The sequence below is a fragment of the Nerophis ophidion genome, linkage group LG06 (assembly GCF_033978795.1).
Source record: "Nerophis ophidion isolate RoL-2023_Sa linkage group LG06, RoL_Noph_v1.0, whole genome shotgun sequence".
In the NCBI taxonomy this organism is placed as follows: domain Eukaryota; kingdom Metazoa; phylum Chordata; class Actinopteri; order Syngnathiformes; family Syngnathidae; genus Nerophis; species Nerophis ophidion.
In genome coordinates this window covers 38111932-38136599 of record NC_084616.1, presented here as the reverse complement: position 1 = coordinate 38136599, position 24668 = coordinate 38111932, and the positions used below count along the sequence as shown (strand labels likewise).

The following is a 24668-nucleotide window of genomic DNA, read 5'->3' as shown; positions in this document are numbered from 1 at the left end:
AGTACTAACCAGTGCTTTGATCAAATTGATTTTAAACAGTAACTCAGCAAAGTCCATGACAGTCTATTGAAGGACGTAATATGCCTTTTTTAATCTTTCTCCTATTCAAACATAAATGTTAAACAACAAGTCATTATTCAGAGTCCGGTAATAAGTTTGAACAAAAGTTAATCTCATTTGTAATTGCATTAGAGGTGGATAGAGTACCCATAAAATTTACTCAAGTAAGAGTACAGTTACTTGTTAATAATATGGCTCAAGTAAAAGTAAAAAGTAGTGATCAAAATAATTACTTGAGAGTAACAGCAGGAAAGTATTCCGGGAAAATACTACTTGTAAAGTATTGAGTAACTTGTGACTAACTTCTCATTCATGTAGCAGCTATTTTTTAATGGTTCTCTGTCTACAGTTGTAGTTGATGTGGACAGTGCGTGTGTAAAATATAAAAATCATATACAATTTGTTGCAACATTTTTTCTTTTGTCAGAGGTGTAATTTCTGTAAGTTGAAATGGGAACATTTCTATTGACACGGATGACAGCACAATATAATATATATATATTTTTAAAGTAATTATTGATGCTTTGTGCTGCCTTGTCTGACGTCATGTCAGTTCTCTCAAGTCAGTACGTTTTCTATGTGCTAAATTAGTCTGATTTGTCAAATAATTCAGTTCTTTCTATTTTCACGGCCACATTTGGGGTTCTCGTTTCAATGCTCTTATCTCAAATGTGACTGATGGCCATATGCAATGTGCCTCTCGTACACTGGGGGGTGATTGTGGTCGTTTCAGCCTGTTTAGCTATGTGGAAATATAAATACAGCAGAAGAAGAAAATGCTTCATGCTAACAAGCTAGCACTTGTAACTTTCAAGCTCAGTATTTAATAGATAACTACACATTTCCATTTAGTTTTGTTGGTAATGTTTTAATGTGCTTCATTGAAACGTGTGGTTAATAGGATAGTCAGAGACATTTACAGAATAAAAACATAAACACACCACTTTTGTTTTTGCTCCCATTTTTTATAAGTCGGATGCAAAGATCTAAAACAAACATAGTCTGACTTCCTTTTTAGCTTTTATTGCCAATTTTATGATATCGGGCCAAATTCCGTCAAACAAATATATCAAGGAGGTGATGCATCATCTTTCTATTTAATAACAGAACTGTGCTGTATGCGCTGCCCTGTCAACACCGTACACACACGAAATCATATCAGAAATCACAAAAAATCTTTAACAACATTTTTATATTTAACAACCATATTGCTACAATAATAATCATGAAAAAGTAACATCCACTCGCATTAACATGAATGAGGAGCTAAGGGGAAAAAAACAGCAGAGTGTTCAGCTGTAAAAGTGTCACTCCTGAATGTGTGCTTGGTTCTCTTTTTATAAAGAACATTTTAAAGGCCTATTGAAATTAGATTTTCTTATTTAAACGGGGATAGCAGGTCCATTCTTTGTGTCATACTTGATCACTTTGCGATATTGCCATATATTTGCTGAAAGGATTTAGTAGAGAACATCGACGATAAAGTTCACAACTTTTGGTCGCTAATAAAAAAGCCTTGCCTGTACTGGAAGTAGCAGACGATGTGCGCGTGACGTCACGGGTTGTGGAGCTCCTCACATCCTCACATTGTTTACAATCATGGCCACCAGCAGCGAGAGCAAGAAAGTGACGATTTCCCCATTAATTTGAGCGAGGATGAACAATTCGTGGATGAGGATAGTGAGAGTGAAGGACTAGAAAAACAAAAAAACAGGGCAGTGGGAGTGATTCAGATGTTATTAGACACATTTACTAAGATAATTTTGGAAAATCCCTTATCTGCTTATTGTATTACTAGTGTTGTAGTGAGAATATACTGTCGTACCTGAAATTCGGAGGGGTGTGGTGACTTCCAGTGTCTCTGAGGGAAGCCACGTTTCTCGACGAGGTGAAGCAAAGGCAGCCGGTCAGGCCGGGCTGAGCTTTTTTCCCCCTCCTCCACGGTGGAAGCATTCCACGTTCAGGGGCAGCCGGTCGGAGGAGGCAAGACAGTCCGCAGCTGTCTCTTTGACAGGTGCACGAGGAACGACGCAAGCTCTGTGGTAAGAGACGATTTATTACCACAATTTTCTCACCGAAACCTGCCGGTTGACATGTGGTCAGGAACCAGGTTTGCTTGACCTTTCTGTTCCATAGTAAAGCTTCACCTTCGGGAATGTAAACAAGGAAACACCGGCTGTGTTTGTGTTGCTAAAGGCAGCTGCAATACACCGCTTCCCACCTACATCTTTCTTCTTTGACGTCTCCATTATTAATTGAACAAATTGCAAAAGATTCAGCAACACAGATGTCCAGAATACTGTGTAATTATGCCATTAAAGCAGACTACTTATAACTATGAACGGTCTGGAAAAAAATGTCCGCTACGATCCGAGATGTCACGTGCACGCTCCATCATATCGACGTTTTCAACAGGATACTTCGCGCAAAATTTAAAATTGCAATTTAGTAAACTAAAAAGGCCGTATTGGCATGTGTTGCAATGTTAAGATTTCATCATTGATATTTAAACTATCAGACTGCGTGGTCGGTAGTAGTGGGTTTCAGTAGGCCTTTAAACATGTGGAGGTTATTGTGCATTAGTGAAATTAATTCTTAAAAGGCCATACAAAAGATAAAAGCTGACCACACAATACAAACACTCACACATTACTGTTAAAATGCTAAGATTGTAATGACATACCACCTCAAAATCTGAATAGACTTTTGAACAGCTTTTTTGCTGAATTAAATGCTCAGAATGTAAATGAAAATACATATTGTGGGATTATAAATATTATAAATGATAAAACACTAATTATTAAGAACATGTGAAGATTGCTCCTCTTTACTTTGCAGACCACTTCCTCAATATCGATCTTTTATTTAAAAAAAAAGGCAAAATGTAACAAATGTCCAACAAACATAGCAAAATATGAATGCAACGGATAAAAAAACACCTACATATCTGATGTATATCACTTTTCTGCAGAACCAACAGTTGTAGAAATCTGCTTTCGTGTCCCTCCCTGACGTTCACGTTTCACAATGGCTGTTTTGTAAACAAATCCCTCGCACTCTGGGCCTCCCTTGTCTGCCTGGAGCTGCTGTGACGGAGATTACCGTAATAACTCGTATATCTCTCAAAATCGCAGATTCCAACCATTTGAATGCTCTCAGTAGTTCAAAATTTGAAGACTGCACTGCACATCACATTGACCAGTTTTGATGTTAAAGGGTTAAAAAAAATAATACGATGCCATGCTGTGGGTCGGGTTGAAAAAATAAACGGGCCATATGTGGACGTATTTTACATTGCACATTTTTATTTAAACATTGCCAGTCTAAATACTGGGACAGACAAAAGGGAAGCATATCGAGTATGACTGTAGCTTGAGGAATTTTTCTTTACCTGGACCTATTTGGATTTTAGTTGAATACACCTGGTCCATTAGGAAGACTGTATACCGTATACTGAATGTGTTGTTTTTGTGTGTGTTTTTGTGCTCTCTCAGCTTCCCCTGGACGTTTTCAACAATTACTTCAGCCTCGGATTTGATGCTCTTGTGACCCTAGAGTTTCATGAGTCAAGAGGTATGTCCCAAAATGACAAACCCTTTCTTTTTCATAAAAAATAACCTTAACGCTAATTGGACTAAGATTTTATGTGTTATCATTATTATTGGCCCATTAGATGAGCTAGTAGAGTGAACAACACTACCAGGCAGGGGTACACTGGTGCACCACCTGCATGTGTTGTATATATATATATATATATTAGGGGTGTAACGGTACGTGTATTTGTATTGAACCGTTTCGGTACGGGGGTTTCGGTTCGGCACGCAATGAGTTTGTGAACAAAAGACTTCACAAGCTGTTCTGCTTTCTGCCTCTGTGTCAGCACCAGCATTGACCCACCTACACAACCATCTGATTGGTTACATACAAAGCCAATCAGCAGTGCGTATTCAGAGTGATGTAACAGCTAATCAGCAGTGCGTATTCAGAGCGCATGTAGTCGATGCTTCAGCGTCGAGCAGATATGTGTTTAGCAGGGGAGCATACAACAGGGTACCCTTCTCAAATTATAAAAACACCTACGAGTTACAACAACTATTACTAACATCACTATGAGCCCGTTGATCTTCTAGAAACTTAAACTGCAGCTCAGCTCGATCGCAGTTATTGCTTGAGGTGAAGGCTAAATCGCTTTTAACGTAACGTTAGCTCATTGTGCTGTGTGTGTGCGTGTGTGCGTGTGTGCGTGTGTGTGCGTGCGTGTGTGTGTGTGTGTGTGCGTGCATGCGTGTGTGAGTGTTAGGGGCAGCAAAGCCCTGTCTGTCTGTTATTTCATTGAACTCCATGGTGTTCAGGGATGAATAGTCTCTCCTATTGCTATTGTACTATTTTTTTCAGGTATAGTTACATTAGTCATTAGTAATTTAGCAGCCTAGCTTTGAATGGCAAGTCACTGCTATCACATGTTGATGAAAATATAACATTTATGTAATAAAAGTCAACTACAGGCTTACCAAATGCTGTAATAAATTAAGCATGATGAGTTGACTTAAAACCGTTTAATGTTGCACTTTTTATATGTAGAAAAAAGGTTTTGCCATATTATTTAATCAAAGCAACAACTTGAGGCAGTTTAATGTGGATTAACGTGGGCAAAACTATTATAGTGTTCCCAATGTTAAAACAATTAAGCCATTGTTTACAAATTTGGTAAATAAATAACCAAAAAATTTATATTTTGTTGTTTTCTTACTCTACCGAAAATGAACCGAACCGTGAACTCTAAACCGAGGTATGTACCGAACCGAAATTTTGTGTACCGTTACACCCCTAATATATATATACAAACCCCGTTTCCATATGAGTTGGGAAATTGTGTTAGATGAAAATATAAACAGAATACAATGATTTTCAAATCCTTTTCAACCCATATTCAATTGAATGCACTACAAAAACAGGATAGTTGATGTTCAAACTCATAAACTTTATTTTTTTTTGCAAATAATAATTAACTTAGAATTTCATGGCTGCAACACGTGCCAAAGTAGTTGGGAAAGGACATGTTCACCACTGTGTTACATCACCTTTTTCTTTTAACACTCAATAAACGTTTGGGAACTGAGGAAACTAAGTGTTGAAGCTTTAAAAGAGGAATTATTTTTCATTCTTGTTTTATGTAGAGCTTCAGTCGTTCAACAGTCCGGGGTCTCCGCTGTCGTATTTTACGCTTAATATAGCGCCACACATTTTTGATGGGAGACAGGTCTGCACTGCAGGCGGGCCAGGAAAGTACCTGCACTCTTTTTTTAAGAAGCCACGCTGTTGTAACACTTGTCTTGCTGAAATAAGCAGGGGCGTTCATGTTAACGTTGCTTGGATAACAACATATGTTGTTCCAAAACCTGTATGGACCTTTCAGCATTAATGGTGCCTTCACAGATGTGTAAGTTACCCATGCCTTGGGCACTAATACACATCACAGATGCTGGCTTTTGAACTTTGCGCCTATAACAATCCGAATGGTTATTTTCCTTTTTGTTCTGGAGGACACCACGTTCTCTGTTTCCAAATATAATTTGAAATGTGGACTCGTCAGACCACAGAACACTTTTCCACTTTGCATCAGTCCATCTTAGGTGAGCTCGGCCCAGCCAAGCCGGCGGCGTTTAAGGATATTGTTGATAAATGTGTTTGGCTTTGCATAGTAGAGTTTTAACTTGCACTTACAGATGTAGTGACCAACTGTAGTTACTGACAGTGGTTTTATGGAGTGTTCCTGAGCCCATGTGGGGATATCCTTTACACACTGATGTCGGTATTTGATGCAGTACTGCCTGAGGGATCAAAAGTCTGTAATATCATCGCTTGCGTGCAGTGATGTCTCCAGATTCTCTGAACTTTTTGATGATTTTACGGACCGTAGATGGTAAAATCCTTAAATTCCTTGCAATAGCTCGTTGAGAAATGTTGTTATAAACTATTCGACAATTTGCTTACAAAGTGGTAACCCTCACCCCATCCTTGTTTGTGAATTACTTAGCATTTCATGTAAGCTGCTTTTATACCCAATCATGGCACCCAACTGTTCCCAATTAGCCTTCACACCTGTGGGATGTTCCATATAAGTGTTTGATGAGCATTCCTCAACTTTATCAGTATTTATTGCCACCTTTCCCAACTTCTTTGTCACGTGTTGCTGATATCAAATTCTAAAGTTAATGATTATTTGCAAAAAAATTTTTTTTAGCAGTTTGATCATCAAATATGTTGTCTTTGTAGCATATTCAACTGAACATGGGTTGGAAATGATTTGCAAATCATTGTATTTTCTTTATATTTACATCTAACACAATTTCCCAACTCATATGGAAACGGGGTTTGTGTATATATATATATATATATATATATATATATATCCATATATATATATATATATATATATATATATATATATTAGGGGTGTAACAGTACGTGTAATTGTATTGAACCGTTTCGGTACGGGGGTTTCTGTTCGGTGCGGAGGTGAACCGAACGAGTTTCCAGACGGACATATTGAGTAGCGTAAACAATACTTAAAATGCCGGACTTTTGAGGCATTTAACAAACTCTGCCCTGACAGCCCCGCAAAAGAAGACATGTCCGGTGAAAATAGGACGTATGGTCAGTCTATCCTAGCCCGATCTCTGCTAGCACCGGACATGTCCTCTTTTGCTAGCATGCTAGCAGCGACCGGGCTAGGATAGACTGACCATACGTCCTCTTTTCACCGGACATGTCCTCTTTTGCGGAGCTGTCAGGGTAGAGTTTCTTAAATGCCTCAAATATCCGGCATTTTGAGTTATGGTTGGGTGTATTAACAATGTACGTTCAGGGTTAAGAAGGGGTTAAAGACAAAACACATTTTTCGCGCAACAGCAGCATTCTTGAGGGAGGGGCAGAGAGCGAGAGAGTTTTGATAAATGCGCATGCGTCGCCAGGCTCTGCTTTTAATCCATTGATTTATCAGATTTAATTTTTTATTATCTATAGCAGGGTTGTCAAAAGTGTGCCCCGAAGGCCATTTGCGGCCCACAGCTAATGTCTTAAAGGCCCACGGCCTGTTCTAAAAATACTATTAAAATAAACAAAAACATAACAGAAGTGAAACAAAAAAGCTTGAAGGTTAAATGTAATTTAGAAAAAGTTGCAATGTTGACTAATAAAAAGAAGCAGTTTTTTTTCTTTCAAACTGTCATTGCTCAAAACATAATATTGAATCAAAATCAATGTTATTATGAATAATTGACCTATCCAAGGTTCCAATTACTTCATATCAAATATTCCACTAAGAAAAATATTTTTGGTGGAAGATTTTGCAAATTTGTTAAGTAAATAACCCAGAAAATTACAATTTGTTGTTTTCTTACTGTACCGAAAATGAACCAAACCATGACATCTAAACCGAGGTATGTACCGAACCGAATTTTTTGTCTACAGTTACACCCCTAATATACTGTATATATATATATATATGTATATATATATATATATATATATATATATACGTATATATGTATATATATTCATTTCCTACCGCTTTTCCCTTTTGGGGTCTATCTATCTATCTATCTATCCATCTATCCATCTATCCATCTATCCATCTATCTGTCTATCTTTGTGTATATATATCCATCCATCCATTTTCTACCGCTTATTCCCTTTTGGGGTCGCGGGGGGCGCTGGCGCCTATCTCAGCTACAATCGGGCGGAAGGCGGGGTACACCCTGGACAAGTCGCCACCTCATCGCAGGGCCATCACGGATAGACAGACAACATTCACACTCACATTCACACACTAGGGCCCATTTAGTGTTGCCAATCAACCTATCCCCAGGTGCATGTCTTTGGAAGTGGGAGGAAGCCGGAGTACCCGGAGGGAACCCACGCATTCACGGGGAGAACATGCAAACTCCACACAGAAAGATCCCGAGCCTGGATTTGAACCCAGGACTGCAGGAACTTCGTATTGTGATATATATATATATATATATATATATATATATATATATATATATATATATAAAAACTTAGTGCAGGAGTCATAGATGGTGTCTCTAAGGGACCCAGGACTCCGGGCCATACATGAGGGTGGTTAGTACCACGGCTCTAAACACATGGTGTAAATTAAGTGTTCTAAAACTTAGTGAATATACAGTATGTGTGTTTATAATGTTTCGATTTGTATGCATTGTTGATGTACTGTTTGTATCTCTCTATTACTGTTTTAGAAGCCAATCCAGAGAAGTTTACCAGCCGTTTCAGGAATAAGATGTTCTATGCTGGGGTGAGTGCACACTGACCTTTTAAAGGGTAACATTATCACAATTTCAAAAGGGTTAAAAACAATAAAAATCTGTTCCCAGTGGCTTGTTGTATTTTTTGAAGTGTTTTTCAAAATTTTACCGGTCCCGGAATATCCCTAAATAAAGCTTTAAAGTGCCTTATTTTCGCTATCTTCGAAACCACTATCCATTTTCCTGTGACGTCATACAGTGCTGCCAATGTAAACAAACAATGGGAATACCACAGCAAGATATAGTGACATTAGCTCGGATTCAGACTTGGATTTCAGCGGTTTAAGCGATTCAACAGATTACGCATATATTGAAACAGATGGTTGGAATATGAAAGTATTGAAGAAGAAACTGAAGCTATTGAGCAAAATAGCTATTGACGCTATTCATAGCCATAGCATGGCCGAATAGCTGCGTTAGCATCGCCGGTAAAATGTGCGGACCAAACGAACAGGACTTTCGCATTTTGTGATAATGGAGCAACTTAAAGCCGTCGATTGGTAAGTGGGTTTTTTTTCGCATTAAATGTGGGTGGAAGGAAAGGTAATATAGTTGCAAATGCGTCTGCAGGTTATCCATACATCTCTGTGTCATGTCTGCTTTAGCACCGCCGGTAAATAGCATGTTAGCATCGATTAGCTGGCAGTCACGCCGTGACCAAATATGTCTGATTAGCACATAAGTCAACATCAACAAAACTCACCTTTGTGATTTCGTTGACTTTATCATTGCAAATGCATCTGCAGGTTATCCTTATATCTCTGTGCCATGTCTGTCATCGCCAGTAAATAGCATGTTAGCATCGATTAGCGTAGCATGCTAGCATCGATTAGCATAGCATGTTAGCATCGATTAGCTGGCAGTCACGCCGCAACCAAATATGTCTGATTAGCACATAAGTCAACAACAAAACTCACCCTTGTGATTTCGTTGACTTTATCGTTGCAAATGCGTCTGCAGGTTATCCATACATCTCAGTGTCATGTCTGTCATCGCCAGTCAAATGTAGAGACACTACAGCACATTCAATGGGGGTCTGGCGGCAGACACTTTCGCATCTTCGGTGCAACTTGAATCCCTCCCTGTTGGTGTTGTTACACCCTCCGACAACACACTGACGAGGCATGATGTCTCCAAGGTTCCAAAAAATAGTCGAAAAAACGGAAAATAACAGAGCTGAGACCCGTGTGTGTAATGTGTAGAAAATGAAAATGGTGGCAGGATTACCTCGGTGACGTCGCTTTCTGACGTCATCGCCACCAGAGCAATAAACAGAAAAGCGTTTAATTCGTCAAAATTCACCCATTTAGAGTTCGGAAATCGGTTAAAAAAATATATGGTCTTTTTTTCTGCACCATCAAGGTATATATTGACGCTTACATAGGTCTGGTGATAATGTTCCCCTTTAAATTGTGTTTGCTTAACACTTTATCATGTCTTATTTATTAAGATAGATAATGATCTATTTGGAAGTTATTGATATATGTTATATTTCTATTTTATTGTTATTTAGGTTGCATCACTTGTTTAAGTTAACATGATTTTTTTTGTGATGATTCTTTTCTAAAATTCCTACTGTATATCAATATAAAATGATTATTGAATTCTTTACTCAATCTATGCTTTATTATTATTATGCCATGTTTGGTTTATTTAAAAAAAACAAAAAACTCTGGTCTGATTGCTTTGTTGGTGCAGTTCATTAGGTCAAGTGTGAATTTTATCATACAAGTGTTGGCGTACAGTTTTTCCTCGTTTATCGTGGTTAGTTGGGACTGGAGGACTATTAATGATACATTTAATATTTTCATAGTTACCTGAATACATTTTCGAACATTATCAGATCCCTATGAATGCAGGATTACACCCATATAGAATAGAATAGAAAGTACTTTATTGATTGATTGGAAATTCAGCAATATAGCACCTTTTAAAGATTGGCAGTTTGCGGTCTCATCCGCAAAGTCCGCGGATAAACTGCGGGTCGGGCGGGTGACATGATGAAAAAACAGATTTTAAATAGATTCAGGCGGGTGGTGTATGAACCATTCAGAAATATTTAATATACATAGTTCAGAGATCGGCGACCTTTACCACTCAAGGAGCTATTTTGACCCGTGTCATAAAGCAAAGAAGACAATAGGAGCCTCAAATATTCTCGCGAATATCTTCTGGCGGTTATCCTAATAACAAGTATAAGGGCGTGCTATGAAGCCATTGCCTTTGACCCCCGATGCGTCGGTAAGGTGGGCGGGGTTGGGGGCGCGGGGGTGTAAAATATAGTCAGGAAGAGTCATGGATGCAAAGAATTCTGGGTATTTGTTGTGTTGCGTTTATGTTGTTACTGTGAGAATGTTCTCCTGAAATGTGTTTGTCATTCTTGTTAGGTGTAACTTCACAGTGTGGCGCATATTAGTAAGAGTGTTAAAGTTGTTTATATCACAACCGTCAGTGTAAACTGTATCACCCAGTATGCCTTGCAGTCGTATACGTGTATCTGTGGAAGCCACATACAACATGTTGCTGGACTGGCAAGCAGTTTGTACATGTTGTAAAAGGCGTCAAAAGCAATAGCTTCATAACACGCCCGTATTCTCGTTATCTGGATGAGCCGGCAAACATTCGCGAGAATGGTTGCGGCTCCCATTGTCTACTTTACTCTGTGAAACGTGTCAAAATAGCTCTTTGAGTCGTAAAGGTTGCCGACCCCTAAAATATAATAACGGGCGGGCGGTTGCGGTTTTGATAAAATGTTGGTTCGGGTGGATGACGACTTTAGTGATGCGGCTGCGGATGATACCATTGCCTATCCGCGCATCTCTAGCACCTTTACACTCATTTAATCTGATACAACAAACTTGAGTCTGTTTTATTTTAGATTACTGTACTACCGGTAGCCGAGAGGATCTTTTGAAGTTTCATTACTGTGGCCTTCACCCGGCCACTAAAACATGGCCACCACGTGGAAATGGAATGCTTAAGTTACGTCCTTCCTAGGTAATACCTCTAAATTAAAAATGGGCTTTTAGGGCTGAAACCAGTAGTGTATAATCTGCAATTGTTCTGTTGGTCAACTTGACAATTGTGGCTACGACATTTTAGTATTGCGTGCCTGCGTTGTCATTCCACATCAATTACGTCAAAGCTGTGTTATTGATATCAAAGATGAAGTGCATTGAAAAAGTTAATCTCCACTTTGGTCGGGTAGTTCAGGGTTTCCCCTAGATTGCCAAGATACCTCTGGCAGTAAGGGCGTGGTCACCATGACATCATTGCATAATTTGCACAATTTGCTATGATGATATGATTATCTTTAAAAAGGCAAAAAAATTGTATACATAAATTATAAAACACATGTTATATTAATTATTAATAACATATATTTTATATCGTTTTGTCATACCAACAAGTGTTAATGCTTATTGTATAATGTGCTTGGTTGAGAATTTTTCAAGTTTCTAGAAACTTTTAGTGACTTTTTTATTAAAAATGACTAGCAACAAATCTAGTATATTTCTCTGCTGTTCTAATAGAGTGTACTTGTATTGGGAGACTTCACTTCTGTCCATCAATATCCCTGACGAAGAGGCAAGCTGCAGCGAGCATGATGTCACACTTGCTTCGCACTGCTGCTCCAGTCTGAAATTTTTCCTTAACGGCCACCACTATTTTAATATTTGCAAATTTTGTAGATTGCTGTCTGGTATATATTAAAGTTACGTCCACATCGCAGATATGTCGACAACGCCCCAGATAATGGCGTGCGTCTTGTTCACTGGCACTTGGACATTACACCGTAGAGAGGGCTTTTCTCTACTCGCACAGGAACATGTGCTCTGAGACCCGAACACGCACACAGACACACACACTACAAAATTAATTACAAAAAGGCGGCCTATAATGGCAGGGCAGACCGTATTTGACCATGTATCGTAGCATCTGTACTATGGAGCAGAAATATATACCAATACACTAGCGGGAAATGTAATAAATTGCCAAATGTTATTTATTCATGCTGAAGCTTCTTTTGTAATTTAGTAATGCTGTATACGTCAATTATTAAAGTTTAAGATATATAAATGGAAATTTACTTACGGAATGTGCAAATAAGCACACATTGTTCAATCTGTAGATTAAAGGTTGCTATTTTAGCTAAATATATATTATATGAACAGATTCTCATTTGGTCTGGATCTTAGACCATTATAGACATTTATAGGTGTGTGTGTGTGTGCGTGCGTGCGTGCGTGCGTGCCAATGTGTTTGTTTGTCTGTTACACAGACAGCATTCTCAGATTTCCTGCTGCGAAGCTCCAAAGACCTGTCTAAGCACATCAAAGTGGTGGTAAGAATTTGTCAATGCAGCGGTCCGCTCATGTTTAAAAGCACCACCCCTCACACACACACTGTGTGTGTCTGCTTCTGCTTGTCTCCAGTGTGATGGGACTGATTTAACTTCAAAGGTTCTGGATTTGAAGCTTCAATGTCTGGTTTTCCTCAACATCCCCAGGTTTGTTCCTACGACTCCTACTCCTCACAACACACACTTCTCACACTTGGTCTGCAAGGTCTGGTCAGAAGACAATTATCACAGTTGTTGAATTCCATTTTATAGACGTTCTGGCCATGCTAATTAGAGTCGGCATGTCCCCTTAGAGCGTCTCACAAACCTTACAATTAGTTACAATACCCAAGTATTACAGAGTATATTATTCTGCATACTCAGGACTGTGCTCAGCCTAACCACTCACTATGCTCACTCGCGACTGCATGGCCACCTCCAGCTCAAACCACATCATTAAATTTGACGATTACATAACAGTAATGGTCTTCATCACCGGTGACTAATCAATCGTTGAAGTCTTTGAACATCATACAAACAAAAGGTGTAGCATCTAGCTTTGTGGTGTGGTGAAAACAATCTGTTCCTAATTGGGGAAAAGACAAAAGAGATGTTTGTTGACTACGAGAAAGGTTGTCTAGTGCAAGCCCTCAACTACCTGCGTAGAAGGTGAAGAAGGTGAACTGCTCCCCCTTCATCATGGTGTGCTTATACAAACCCCGTTTCCAAATGAGTTGGGAAATTGTGTTAGATGTAAATATAAACGGAATACAATGATTTGAAAATCCTTTTCAACCCTTATTCAATCGAACTTACTACAAAGACAAGATATTTGATGTTCAATTTTTTTGCAAATAATAAACTTAGAATTTCATGGCTGCAACACGTGCCAAAGTAGTTGGGAAAGGACATGTTCACCACTGTGTTACATCACCTTTTCTTTTAACAATACTCAATAAACGTTTGGGAACTGAGGAAACTAATTGTTGAAGCTTTGAAAGTGGAATTCTTTACCATTCTTGTTTTATGTAGAGCTTCAGTCGTTCAACAGTCCGGGGTCTCCGCTGTCATATTTTACGCTTCATTATGCGCCACATATTTTCGATGGGAGACATGTCTGGACTGCAGTGGGGCCAGGAAAGTACCTCTTTATTTACGAAGCCACGCTGTTGCAACACTTGTCTTGCTGTAATAAGCAGGGGCGTCCATGATAACGTTGCTTGAATGACAACATATGTTGCTCCAAAACCTGTATGGACCTTTCAGCATTAATGGTGCCTTCACAGATGTGTAAGTTACCCATGCCTTGGGCACTAATACATCCCCATACCATCACAGATGCTGGCTTTTGAACTTTGCGCCTATAACAATCCGAATGGTTATTTTCCTCTTTGTTCTGGAGGACAGCACGTACTGTGTTTCCAAAAATAATTTGAAATGTGTACTCGTCAGACCACAGAATACCTTTCCGCTTTGCATCAGTCCATCTTAGGTGAGCTCGGGCCTAGCCAAGCCGGCGGCGTTTTAGGATATTATTGATAAATGGGTTTGGCTTTGCATAGTAGAGTTTTAACTTGCACTTACAGATGTAGCGACCAACTGTAGTTACTGGCAGTGGTTTTATGAAGTGTTCCTGAGCCTGTGTGGTGTTATCCTTTACACACTGATATTGGTTTTTGATGCAGTACAGCCTGAGGGTTCAAAAGTCGGTAATATCATCGCTTACGTGCAGTGATTTCTCCAGATTCTCTGAAGTTTTTGATGATTTTACGGGCCGTAGATGGTAAAATTCCTAAATTCCTTGCAATACCTCGTTGAGAAATGTTGTTCTAAAACTGTTCGACAATTTGTTTACAAAGTGGTGACCCTCACCCCATTCTTTTTTTGATCCACTTAGCATTTCATGGAAGCTGCTTTTATACCCAATCATGGCACCCACCTGTTCCCATTTAGCCTGCACACCTGTGGGATGTTCCATATAAGTGTTTGATGATCATTCCTCAACTTTATCAGTATTTATTGCCACCTTTCCCAACTTCTTTGTCACGTGTTGCTGGCATCAAATTCTAAAGTTAATGATTATTTGCAAAAAAAAAATGTTTATCAGTTTGAACATCAAATATGCTGTCTTTGTAGTATATTCAACTGAATATGGGTTAAAAATGATTTGCAAATCATTGTATTCCGTTTATATTTACACCTAACACAATTTCCCAACTCATATGGAAATGGGGTTTGTATAATAGGACCAGAGAGCATCACAACGTACTGCATCACAGTCTGCACAGGATTATAAGAGCAGCAGAGCATACAATAGATGTCTCTCTACCCTCTCTAGAAGACATATACACCAAGAGACGTGCCAGAGAAGCCAACAAATTAACTGACTCCACAGGCTAGAATTAAGGTTTTAGAATGGCCTTTCCAAAGTCCTTACTTAAATGTTTGGACAATGCTGAAGAAACAAGACCATGTCAGAAAACCAACCATTTTAGCTGAACTGCACCAATTTTGTCAAGAGGAGTAGTCAAAAATTCAACTAGAAGCTTGTGGATGGTCATCAAAAGCACCTTTTTGCAGTGAAACTTGCCAAGGAAGATGTTACCAACTATTAACATTGCTGTGTGTATACTTTTGACCCAGCAGATTTGGTCACATTTCAGTAGACTCATAATAAATTCATCCATACATCCATTTTGTAGCGCTGGTCTCTTTTGGGGTCGCGGGGGGTACTGAAGCCTATCTCAGCTGCATTAGGGCGGGGTACACCCTGGACAAGTCGCCACCTCATCGCAGGGCCAACACAGATAGACAGACAACATTCACACACCAGGGGCCAATTTAGTGTTGCCAATCAACCTATCCCCAGGTGCATGTCTTTGGAGGTGGGAGGAAGCCGGAGTACCCGGAGGGAACCCGCGCAGTCACGGGGAGAACATGAAACCTCAACACAGAAAGATCCCGAGCCCGGGATCGAACTCAGGACTACTCAGAACCTTCGTATTGAGAGGCACACGCACTAACCCCTCTTCCACCGTGCTGCCCATAATACATTCATAAAAGAACCAAACTTTATGAATGTTATTTGTGACAAACAAGTATGTGCTCGAATCACTTTATTACAAAAAAAAATAAAGTTGTAGAAATTGTTGAAAACTCAAGAGAGCCTTGATGTTATATTCTTTACAAGTGTATGTAAACTTTTGACCACGACTGTATGTTACGTGGTAACCGGCAAATGTATATTAATATTTAATATTTATGTTTTGTTTTTTTAACAGCATCACTGATTTTTACAAGCTGCAGACTTTATGAGAGACAACAAACTTAAGAAAACATCACTTACTGTGCAATGTCTGCTGTCATTAGGATGCCGGCTGCTAGGATGTTAATACAGTTCCGTATCGACAAAAATCGCTCATAATCCTTGCGAAGAAAAGGGGGGTGGACCCAACTGTCTTTTTGTGTCGTTGCCACCATTTACGGGTTTGAATTGGTTGTCAAAGTGTATCAACTTCTCAGACTACGACCTCAGCCTTCTTCTATCCAGGTGAAAGGCATAATTTATGATCTACAACAAACTTCTAGGGAGCAAGGAAGCGAGGAAACACCTCACCAGTCGATCATGTCTAAATTGTACACAAGCTTTTGATCAAGGCGCTGCAATAAAGAGTTTGTCTCCCTTACCACTTATAGTTAATAGTCAAATCACGAAATGTAAATAGAGTATTGTTGCCAGATTTTGAATGGCTTTTTATTGGGTTTTTTGGGCGAAATAGACAGCTCCCATTGGCTCTGCTCTAAGCAGACTTTTATTTATGTGTATTTACAAGTTAGAATGCATTTAAAAAAAAATATCTATTCTTCGTCATGTCTTTCATAATGATCGTGAACGATTGACAAAATTCCAAAAAAAGTGCAGTTTCTCTTTAAGTCAAAAAACATGTGTATCAAGTGCTAGACAACAATTCGCTTGACACATACAGTTAAGTATGATTAGATTCCCTATGGTATTTCAATTTAGAGGATATGGGGCGTGAACATTTTTTGTCCTGTTGGGACAGAAATTATTTGAGAACCACTGAGCTACTCCAAAAACATGCACCTGGGGATAGGTTGATTGGCAACATTAAATTGGCCCTAGTGTGTGAATGTGAGTGTGAATGTTGTCTGTCAAACTGTGGCCCTGCGATGAGGTGGCGACTTGTCCAGGGTGTACACCACCTTCCGCACGATTGTAGCTGAGATAGGCGCCAGCGACCCCCAAAGGGAATAAGCGGTAGAACATGGATGGATGGATGAGCTACTCAATGCGTTATCTCTTAATCACTGATATATTTTTTTAATATAATTTGTTTGGTATGTGTATTAAAATCAGCTGATATACTGTAGGTATTGAGGCTGCGCGTTTATTGTGCTTGTGTCTTTATGTGTTTCAGGTACTGTGCAGGCACTACTCCTTGGGGAAATCCAAGTGATCACCATGACTTTGAGCCACAACGGCATGATGATGGCTACATTGAGGTCATTGGGTTCACATTGACATCATTGGTATGGAAGAAAATGTGTAATTTTGCTTTAATGTTAAGCATGTAATGTATAGGATATTAAAAAAAATAATTGTGGAATTATCGCTCATGTTCCTTTCATCATATTTGTTATGTACCTTTTTTGTATAGGCTACTCTCCAGGTTGGAGGTCATGGCGAGCGTCTGACTCAGTGTCGAGAAGTCGTCCTCACTACGACAAAGCCTCTTCCCGTACAGGTGTTCTATCCCACCCAGCACACATTTACCCTCTGCAGTCAAGATACAAGATGATTTATTCGTCATTGCACTTAGTATAACGGAATTTGTTCATAGTCAACCTGTCCAAGTAATAGAAATACAATAAGATGGGGTAGACAGGACAGGATTGCTGATGGGTTGCCACATGGGTGGCACCCCATAAAGGATGGGAAAGAGAGAAACAAGAAGAGGGAGAAATAAAGCCACTCTCAAATTATGCTCCTGTTGGTCCCGCTGTGTGGGAGTCGGAAAACATCCAAGCAAATATAAGCACACGTTGTCACATTCAAACTCGAGACTTGTAATGGGCGTGTGTTACAGCACGGGCATCTAGCCGCAACCACTGCCAAAAAGCGGTGCAGTTCCGTGGTCAGCATACCGCACTGGGGGGTGAAGAGGCGAAGGTGGGATGGGGGTTGGGGTGCGGGTGTACTAGTTTGTGTAGTGTCCATGGATGCGTGTGGATCCATAAGTCAACGACATAACTTTGGCGTTACGACCTTGTGCCTCATTCCACAGAGTAACAACACGATAACACAGCTGGTTGCTGTGGAGATGTTAATGGTATGGTCTAAATGAAGTCAAACAACCAGCAAGGGCCGTGAAGGAAGGGGGGAAGGGGTTTTAAAGCTTCTCACTGCTACGGCCTCACTGGGGGAGTTCTGCAGCCAAGGCCGGTGTTCTGTCATATTTAGCAGCTTCCTCGAAAATAACAAACAGCTGAGTAACTCGATAGTGAGGTCTATTGAATTATGCATCCATCCATCCATTTTCTACCGCTTGTCCCTTTTGGGGTCGCGGCAGCGACGTAAAAAATGCAACTTTATCATTTGGAACACCGATTTGGATATCATATAACGCTCCCTCTGTAAAAGTGCAATTATTACCTTCTTCAATGAGGTTATTATTTCTTTACTTTGCTGTTTGCAACATACATACGTTTCTAAACACCGATATGGAAAACTAATAACGCTCCCTTGTATATTTACATGTATTCCTGTGTGTTTATATCTGGTACAGGCACTGAGGGACAATTACCTTAAGAACTAAGTTGGTGGGTGCTGAAAGGGTATTGAAAGCTTCTAACAAACTGATCTTGGTTAATTATTTTTTATATGTTTTATGTGCAGATGCTTCAACTTTCCAAGAGACACTATACTGTACTGCCCGCCAAATTGTATAAAAATATTTTGGAAAAAATAACGCTCCCTTTGTAGAACTGCTGTTACTACCTCCGTCAATGAGTTTGTTTTCGCCAGTTGTGTATGTTAATTAGAAACATAATATGGACAGATTTTGATTTAATTTTCAGAAAATGTCCAAAATAGTCTTTTCGAGCTGGTCAAAGCAATTAGGTTAATGCAGGTTTATACCGTTTTTGTTTGTTTCCTGGAATGTAAAATAATGCTAAAATAACAACAATGAATAAGGTTGTTATGCCTTTTGTACAGAGGTTGGGGAGGTGAAGTGTAGATTAGGATGTTAAAGTTAGGGCGAGTAGATACATTCAACAGTTATTTATACTTTAATTTTTTGTTTCTGGTTCTCAAATTTATCATGATTTGGTTTACAGAGCGGAAAGCTTCTTCGAGATGTTATGCAGTTTGTGATCTAGTTCAGAAATCAGCACAGTCTGAGTGCCTACACCCCTGCTCATCTCATCATTAATGACAGGCAGTTTCAGGGTACCTTGAACGGCTACCATTGTCTTCCAAGTTTTTGGTTACACCAGGGCAACGCTCAAGCCAACCAGCATGTGCCCTGTCATCATAGTTCCGATTAGGCAGACATCATCAGTGTCCTCAACGGTAAGAATCGCAAGGCACATGACTCTCCACTTCTCCAATGGGTTCATTGTGTATCCAGCAGCAGACGTTCTGTCGTACAGAAAAGTTCCCCCAAACCTGAGCTTCTTGTCGAGAGAATCTTTTCAATTGCATTGAGAATTGATCAAGTCCATGTTTAGATATATAGAGAAGTGAAAAAAAGAGACTTTAAAAAGTACACACAAGAAGAGACGAGACACAGAAGCAAAAACAGGGAAGATAAAAAAGAGGAGACAAAGTGTCCTCCTTCGTTGAGAACCAGATAAAAACATGTTTACGACACTTGAGTAATTAAAAATGTCCTAGTTCACATATTTGCATTGTTTATTCTCAGGTGGATGGGGAACCATGTAGACTTGCCCCCTCTATTATCAACATCAGTCTCAGAAACCAGGCCAACATGGTCCAGAAGACCAAATGTCAGACATCCCTGCAACATCTCAATAAGTGAGTCACCTTTTTTTGTATGCAAGTCTCTCTTTTTAGGATTATGAAACTCCTTTTGTACCGTAAATAGATTTAGTACTGAAATTGACTTTGTGATGTTGGTGCCTCAGCCAGCAGCCCGCTCCAGAGAGGCTGCAGCTTCGACTCAACAGAATCAGCATGAGTGACTATGAGGCTCTGCACTACGACAACGACAAATTGCGGCAAGCATGTAAGGACAAATACACCATTTACTCTATATATTATGTGAAATATAAACTTGCTTGGTAATAATAATCCATGTTTGTAAGGGTTTTATTAAACTACAAGGTACCCAATTGATGACAATATCTGTCTTTGTTTGCTTTAGAGTCTACAGCACAGGTTCTCAAACTTATTTCTCAAAGGTCCAGATTTACTTTCATTGAGGGTTAGAAGTCTAGAATAATTTTCAATAACATAACATTAATTAAGCTTTTCCAATGTATGTTTTTTACCTTGTTAAAACTGTTAAGTGAAGGTGAATAAACACAACGTTTATTCTGGTTTACAACTTTTAATCAACTCCAGCACAGAGGAAAAAACGGAAACACTCAATCCCCGCTTCCCGGCCACAAACACTGCGTATGCGTTAACCCAGTATATGGAGAAACATGTTAACAATCTCCCTATCATTTATAAACAAACATATATTTTTAGCACATGTTTCTTGAGTACAAATACATGTCTTTTTAAACAACAGAAACAATAAAATCAACTTAGGTAAGAACCCATTTTCCTTCATTCAATGCTTTCAAAAGCAACAAGGGTGATGCCCTATTTTTTGTAAGACAGTCTGCCAGTTGAGCTTTTGTTACTGACCAAAGCGCTTTCTGTATTTTTCTGTTGTGATTTAGTTCTTTGATGCCACTTATATCTAACCGAAGCCTTTTCTCTGTGACCTGTTTTGTTGATCGAAGAGCATCATAGAGGGAATGATTATCAGTCACACAAACTAACGCTGGAGCATTTAGACCAGCGGTGCCAGTAGTGAGCTCAGAATAAAGGGTGGCAAGAAACACAGCGTTGTCTATTCCATCCGACATGGCTAAAGTCTCTCCAGCAAGGGTGATTCGCACTACTCGTTGAATCCTCTTGGGAGAGTATGATCCTCCTTTTCCCATTAGGGTGATAAACATGCCCCCTTGTGTACCTCCATCAGGAAGATTTCCTAATGAAGCATCGCTTAATACAGTTAGGTTTAAAGCATTATCATTTCCCAAATGTTGAAATTTCAAAGTCACTTTTTCAGGTTTCAGTTTACAAACTTAACTTATTAGCATTGTGAATTGATTGCACAGTCGCATTCTTTAGATTAGATGCCAGACCACAATAATCAAACATTACATCAGGTCTGGTTTGTTCTGCAACCCAGAGTGTCTGTCCTATTTTTAATCTGAGTCGTTCTTTTACTGTTTCATTAAGAGGAGCAACTCTTTATAGAGCACGGACTGGCTGTAAGTGAATGGGGTGCAGACTTTCAATTTAGCTGTGCTGATGCAACTGTACAGAATCATTTACAGTTTCAATATCCATTCCAAAATAGCAGAAATGATCATGTTACTCACATCCCACTTGGAACCCAGACTTCAGTTTAGAGATCCCTTTTTCTGAAAAGTTTGATGAGCCTGCTCACAGAAAATCATCGACATGACATCCATCACTGTGTTTTCATCATCCAGCCAATAAAATACTGACACTTTACCACCTGTGCTCAGCATGATTTCCTTCACCTTGTTGTACCAATAGAGAGATGCATCAGCAAGGCCATACACAGACTTTAGTTTTTAAAGAACCCCCTTACAGTCAGCTTCTGGGGGAGGATTGACATAAATGTCCCTCGACAACTCCATAACCTGTAAAAAGGCAGACTTAAAGGGGAACATTATCACAATTTCAGAAGGGTTAAAACCAATAAAAATCAGTTTCCAGTGGATAATTTTTTTTCCGATGTTTTTTTCAAAATTTTACCCATCACGCAATATCCAGAAAAACGGCTTCAAAGTGCCTGATTTTCACCATTGCTATATCCAGCCGTCCATTTTCCTGTGACGTCACTGCGTGAGGCCAATACAAACAAACATGGCGGATAGAACAGAAAGGTATATTAGCTCGGATTCAGACTCGGATTTAACCGGCTTAAGCGATTCAACAGATTACGCATGTATTGAAACGGATGGTTGGAGTGTGGAGGCAGATAGCGAAAACGAAATTGATGAAGAAACTGAAGCTATGGAGCCATATCACGACAAACAGCGGCAACGAGGATAAATTTGGTGATCGCCTTCTAACCAACGATTGCATCTTTTGACCACTGGTGCAACTTGAACACGTCGATTGGTATGTGTTTGTTTGGCATTAAATGTGGGTGGAGGGAAAGGCTGGATGCAAATATAGCTACAAATGAGGCATAATGATGTAATATGTACATACAGCTAGCCTAAATAGCATGTTAGCATCGATTAGCTTGCAGTCATGCCGTGATCAAATATGTCTGATTATCACATAAGTCAATAACATCAACAAAACTCACCTTTGTGATTTCGTTGACTTTATCGTTGGAAATGCATCTGCTTTGAGTGTCAAAGGATATCCACACATCACTGTGCCATCTCTGTTGTAGCATCGCTATCGTCGGTAAAGTGTGCAGAACAAACGAGGGACTTTTGCATCTTTTGACTACTGGTGCAACTTGAATCTGTCGATTGGTATGTGTTTGTTTGGCATTAAATGTGGGTGGAGGGGAAGGCTGGATGAAAATATAGCTACAAATGAGGCATAATGATGCAATATGTACATACAGCTAGCCTAAATTGCATGTTAGCATTGATTAGCATGCCGTGACCATTGATATGTCTGATTAGCACACTCCACGTAAGTCAACTTGAATCCATCTCTGTTCGTGTTGTTACACCCTCCGACAACACACCGACGAGGCATAATGTCTCCAAGGTACTGAAAACAGTCGAAAAAACGGAAAATAACAGAGCTGATTTGACTTGGTGTGCGTAATGTGTTTGAGAAAATGGCGGATTACTTCTTGTTGTGACGTCACGGGTGAAAGGTAATTTCTCCGACAGCGAACAATTGAAAGGCGTTTCAATCGCCAAATTCACCCTTTTAGAGTTCGTAAATCGGTTAAAAAAATATGTGGTCTTTTTTCTGCAACATCAAGGTATATATTGACGCTTACATAGGTCTGGTGATAATGTTCCCCCTTAATGTCCATACAGTTGTGATCAAAATTATTCAACCCCCACACAATTTTGGTGTTTTAGCAAGTTGGACATTTATTCCGTATTTTGCTTATAGTCATATCAAATAAAGATGCATTAAATAGACAAATGCAACTTGAATTACAACATTATATTTTGTAACATACCAAACAGTGTCATTTCTCTTAATATGTCATTGACAAAATGATTCAACTCCTTGAAGATCACAACTCTTAAGAACAGAATTTGAATAAGGTCTTTTCAATCAGGTGTTGAAAACACCTGTAGATGTGATTAGAACCGTAACGAGCAACAATTAAACTGATTGAAAAAGACTGTGACGCTCAGCTTCTTGTAGATGGTCAATGGTGTATTTGCAACATGGTGAAGTCCAGGGAGTGGTCAAAGAAGTCAAGAGAGGAAGTAATTTCTCTTCATAAGAAAGGATATGGATATAAGAAAATAGCAGATACATTCCAAGAGACACAGTTGGGAGCATAATTCGCAAGTTTAAAGCTAAAGGCACAGTGGAAACACTACCTTGGCATGGTAGAAAGAGGATGTTGTGTGCAACTGCTGTCCGGTATTTGATGCGTACAGTGGTGAAAAACCCCCGGGTAACAGCTGAGGAACTACAACAGGACATTGCAGAGGGGGGAACGCAGGTTTCGTCCCAGACAATAAGGCGCGCACTACGAGATGAAGGCCTCCATGCCAGAACTCCCAGGCGCACCCCACTTCTGACTACCAGGCACAAGAAAAATAGACTGCAGTATGCCAAAAATCATCTGGACAAACCCCAAAGGTTTTGGGAAACTCTTCTATTGTGTGATGAGACAAAACTGGAACTCTTTGGGCCTATGAATCAATGTTATGTCGGGAGGAGAAAAAATGAAGCTTACAAAGAGAATAACACCTTGCCTACTGTTAAGAATGGTGGGGGGTCAATCATGCTCTGGGGCTGTTTCTCTGCCTCAGGTACCGGGAATCTCCAGCGCGTTCAAGGCATTATAAATTCTATTTCCTACCAGGATATATTAGCTGCAAATGTCATGAAGTCAGTGACGAAGCTGAGGCTTGGGAGACGTTGGACCTTCCAACAGGATAACGATCCCAACCAAATCAACATCAGAGTGGTTGTAGAAGAAGGTCTGGAAGACTCTGGAGTGGCCTTCACAGTCGCCAGACCTAAATCCTATAGAAAACCTGTGGTGGGACTTGAAGAAGGCAGTTGCAGCACGCAAGCCCAAGAATATGAATGAACTGGAGGCCTTTGCCCAAGAGGAATGGGCTAAAACACCTGTAGATCGTTGCAAGAAGCTTGTGTCCAGTTATGTATCACGTTTGAAGGAAGTAATTACTGCCAAAGGGTGTTCTACTAAGTACTAATGCATGTAACTAGGGGGTTGAATAATTTTGTCAATGAGATATTAAGAAAAATGTCCTTTTTTGGTATTTTGTAAAATAGTGTAGTGAAAGTATGCAGCTTAGCCACATCAGAGTGATCAAAGAGCCGCATGCAGCTCTAGAGCCGCGGGTTGCCGACCCCTGATATAGAGTGAATGAATCAGTTCTCTATATGGCGCTTTGATTGTCTAGAAAAGCGCCATATACATCTAATCCATTATTATTATTATTATTAT

General features: G+C 39.6%; 1 protein-coding gene across 14 annotated transcripts in view; it reads left to right on the top strand.

Annotated features, from left to right (window-relative positions):
* LOC133554659 (diacylglycerol kinase zeta-like) overlaps nucleotides 1-24668 on the top strand; it is a 244663-nt gene that overhangs the window by 126893 nt on the left and 93102 nt on the right. For all 14 annotated transcript variants that reach the window (XM_061903651.1, XM_061903653.1, XM_061903648.1 and 11 more), the window contains 8 exons: nucleotides 3555-3633; nucleotides 8325-8380; nucleotides 12673-12735; nucleotides 12827-12900; nucleotides 17172-17283; nucleotides 17412-17498; nucleotides 19680-19792; nucleotides 19903-20003. In XM_061903651.1, coding sequence (XP_061759635.1) covers nucleotides 3555-3633; nucleotides 8325-8380; nucleotides 12673-12735; nucleotides 12827-12900; nucleotides 17172-17283; nucleotides 17412-17498; nucleotides 19680-19792; nucleotides 19903-20003 — 685 coding nt within the window. The remainder of the gene's footprint in view (nucleotides 1-3554; nucleotides 3634-8324; nucleotides 8381-12672; nucleotides 12736-12826; nucleotides 12901-17171; nucleotides 17284-17411; nucleotides 17499-19679; nucleotides 19793-19902; nucleotides 20004-24668) is intronic.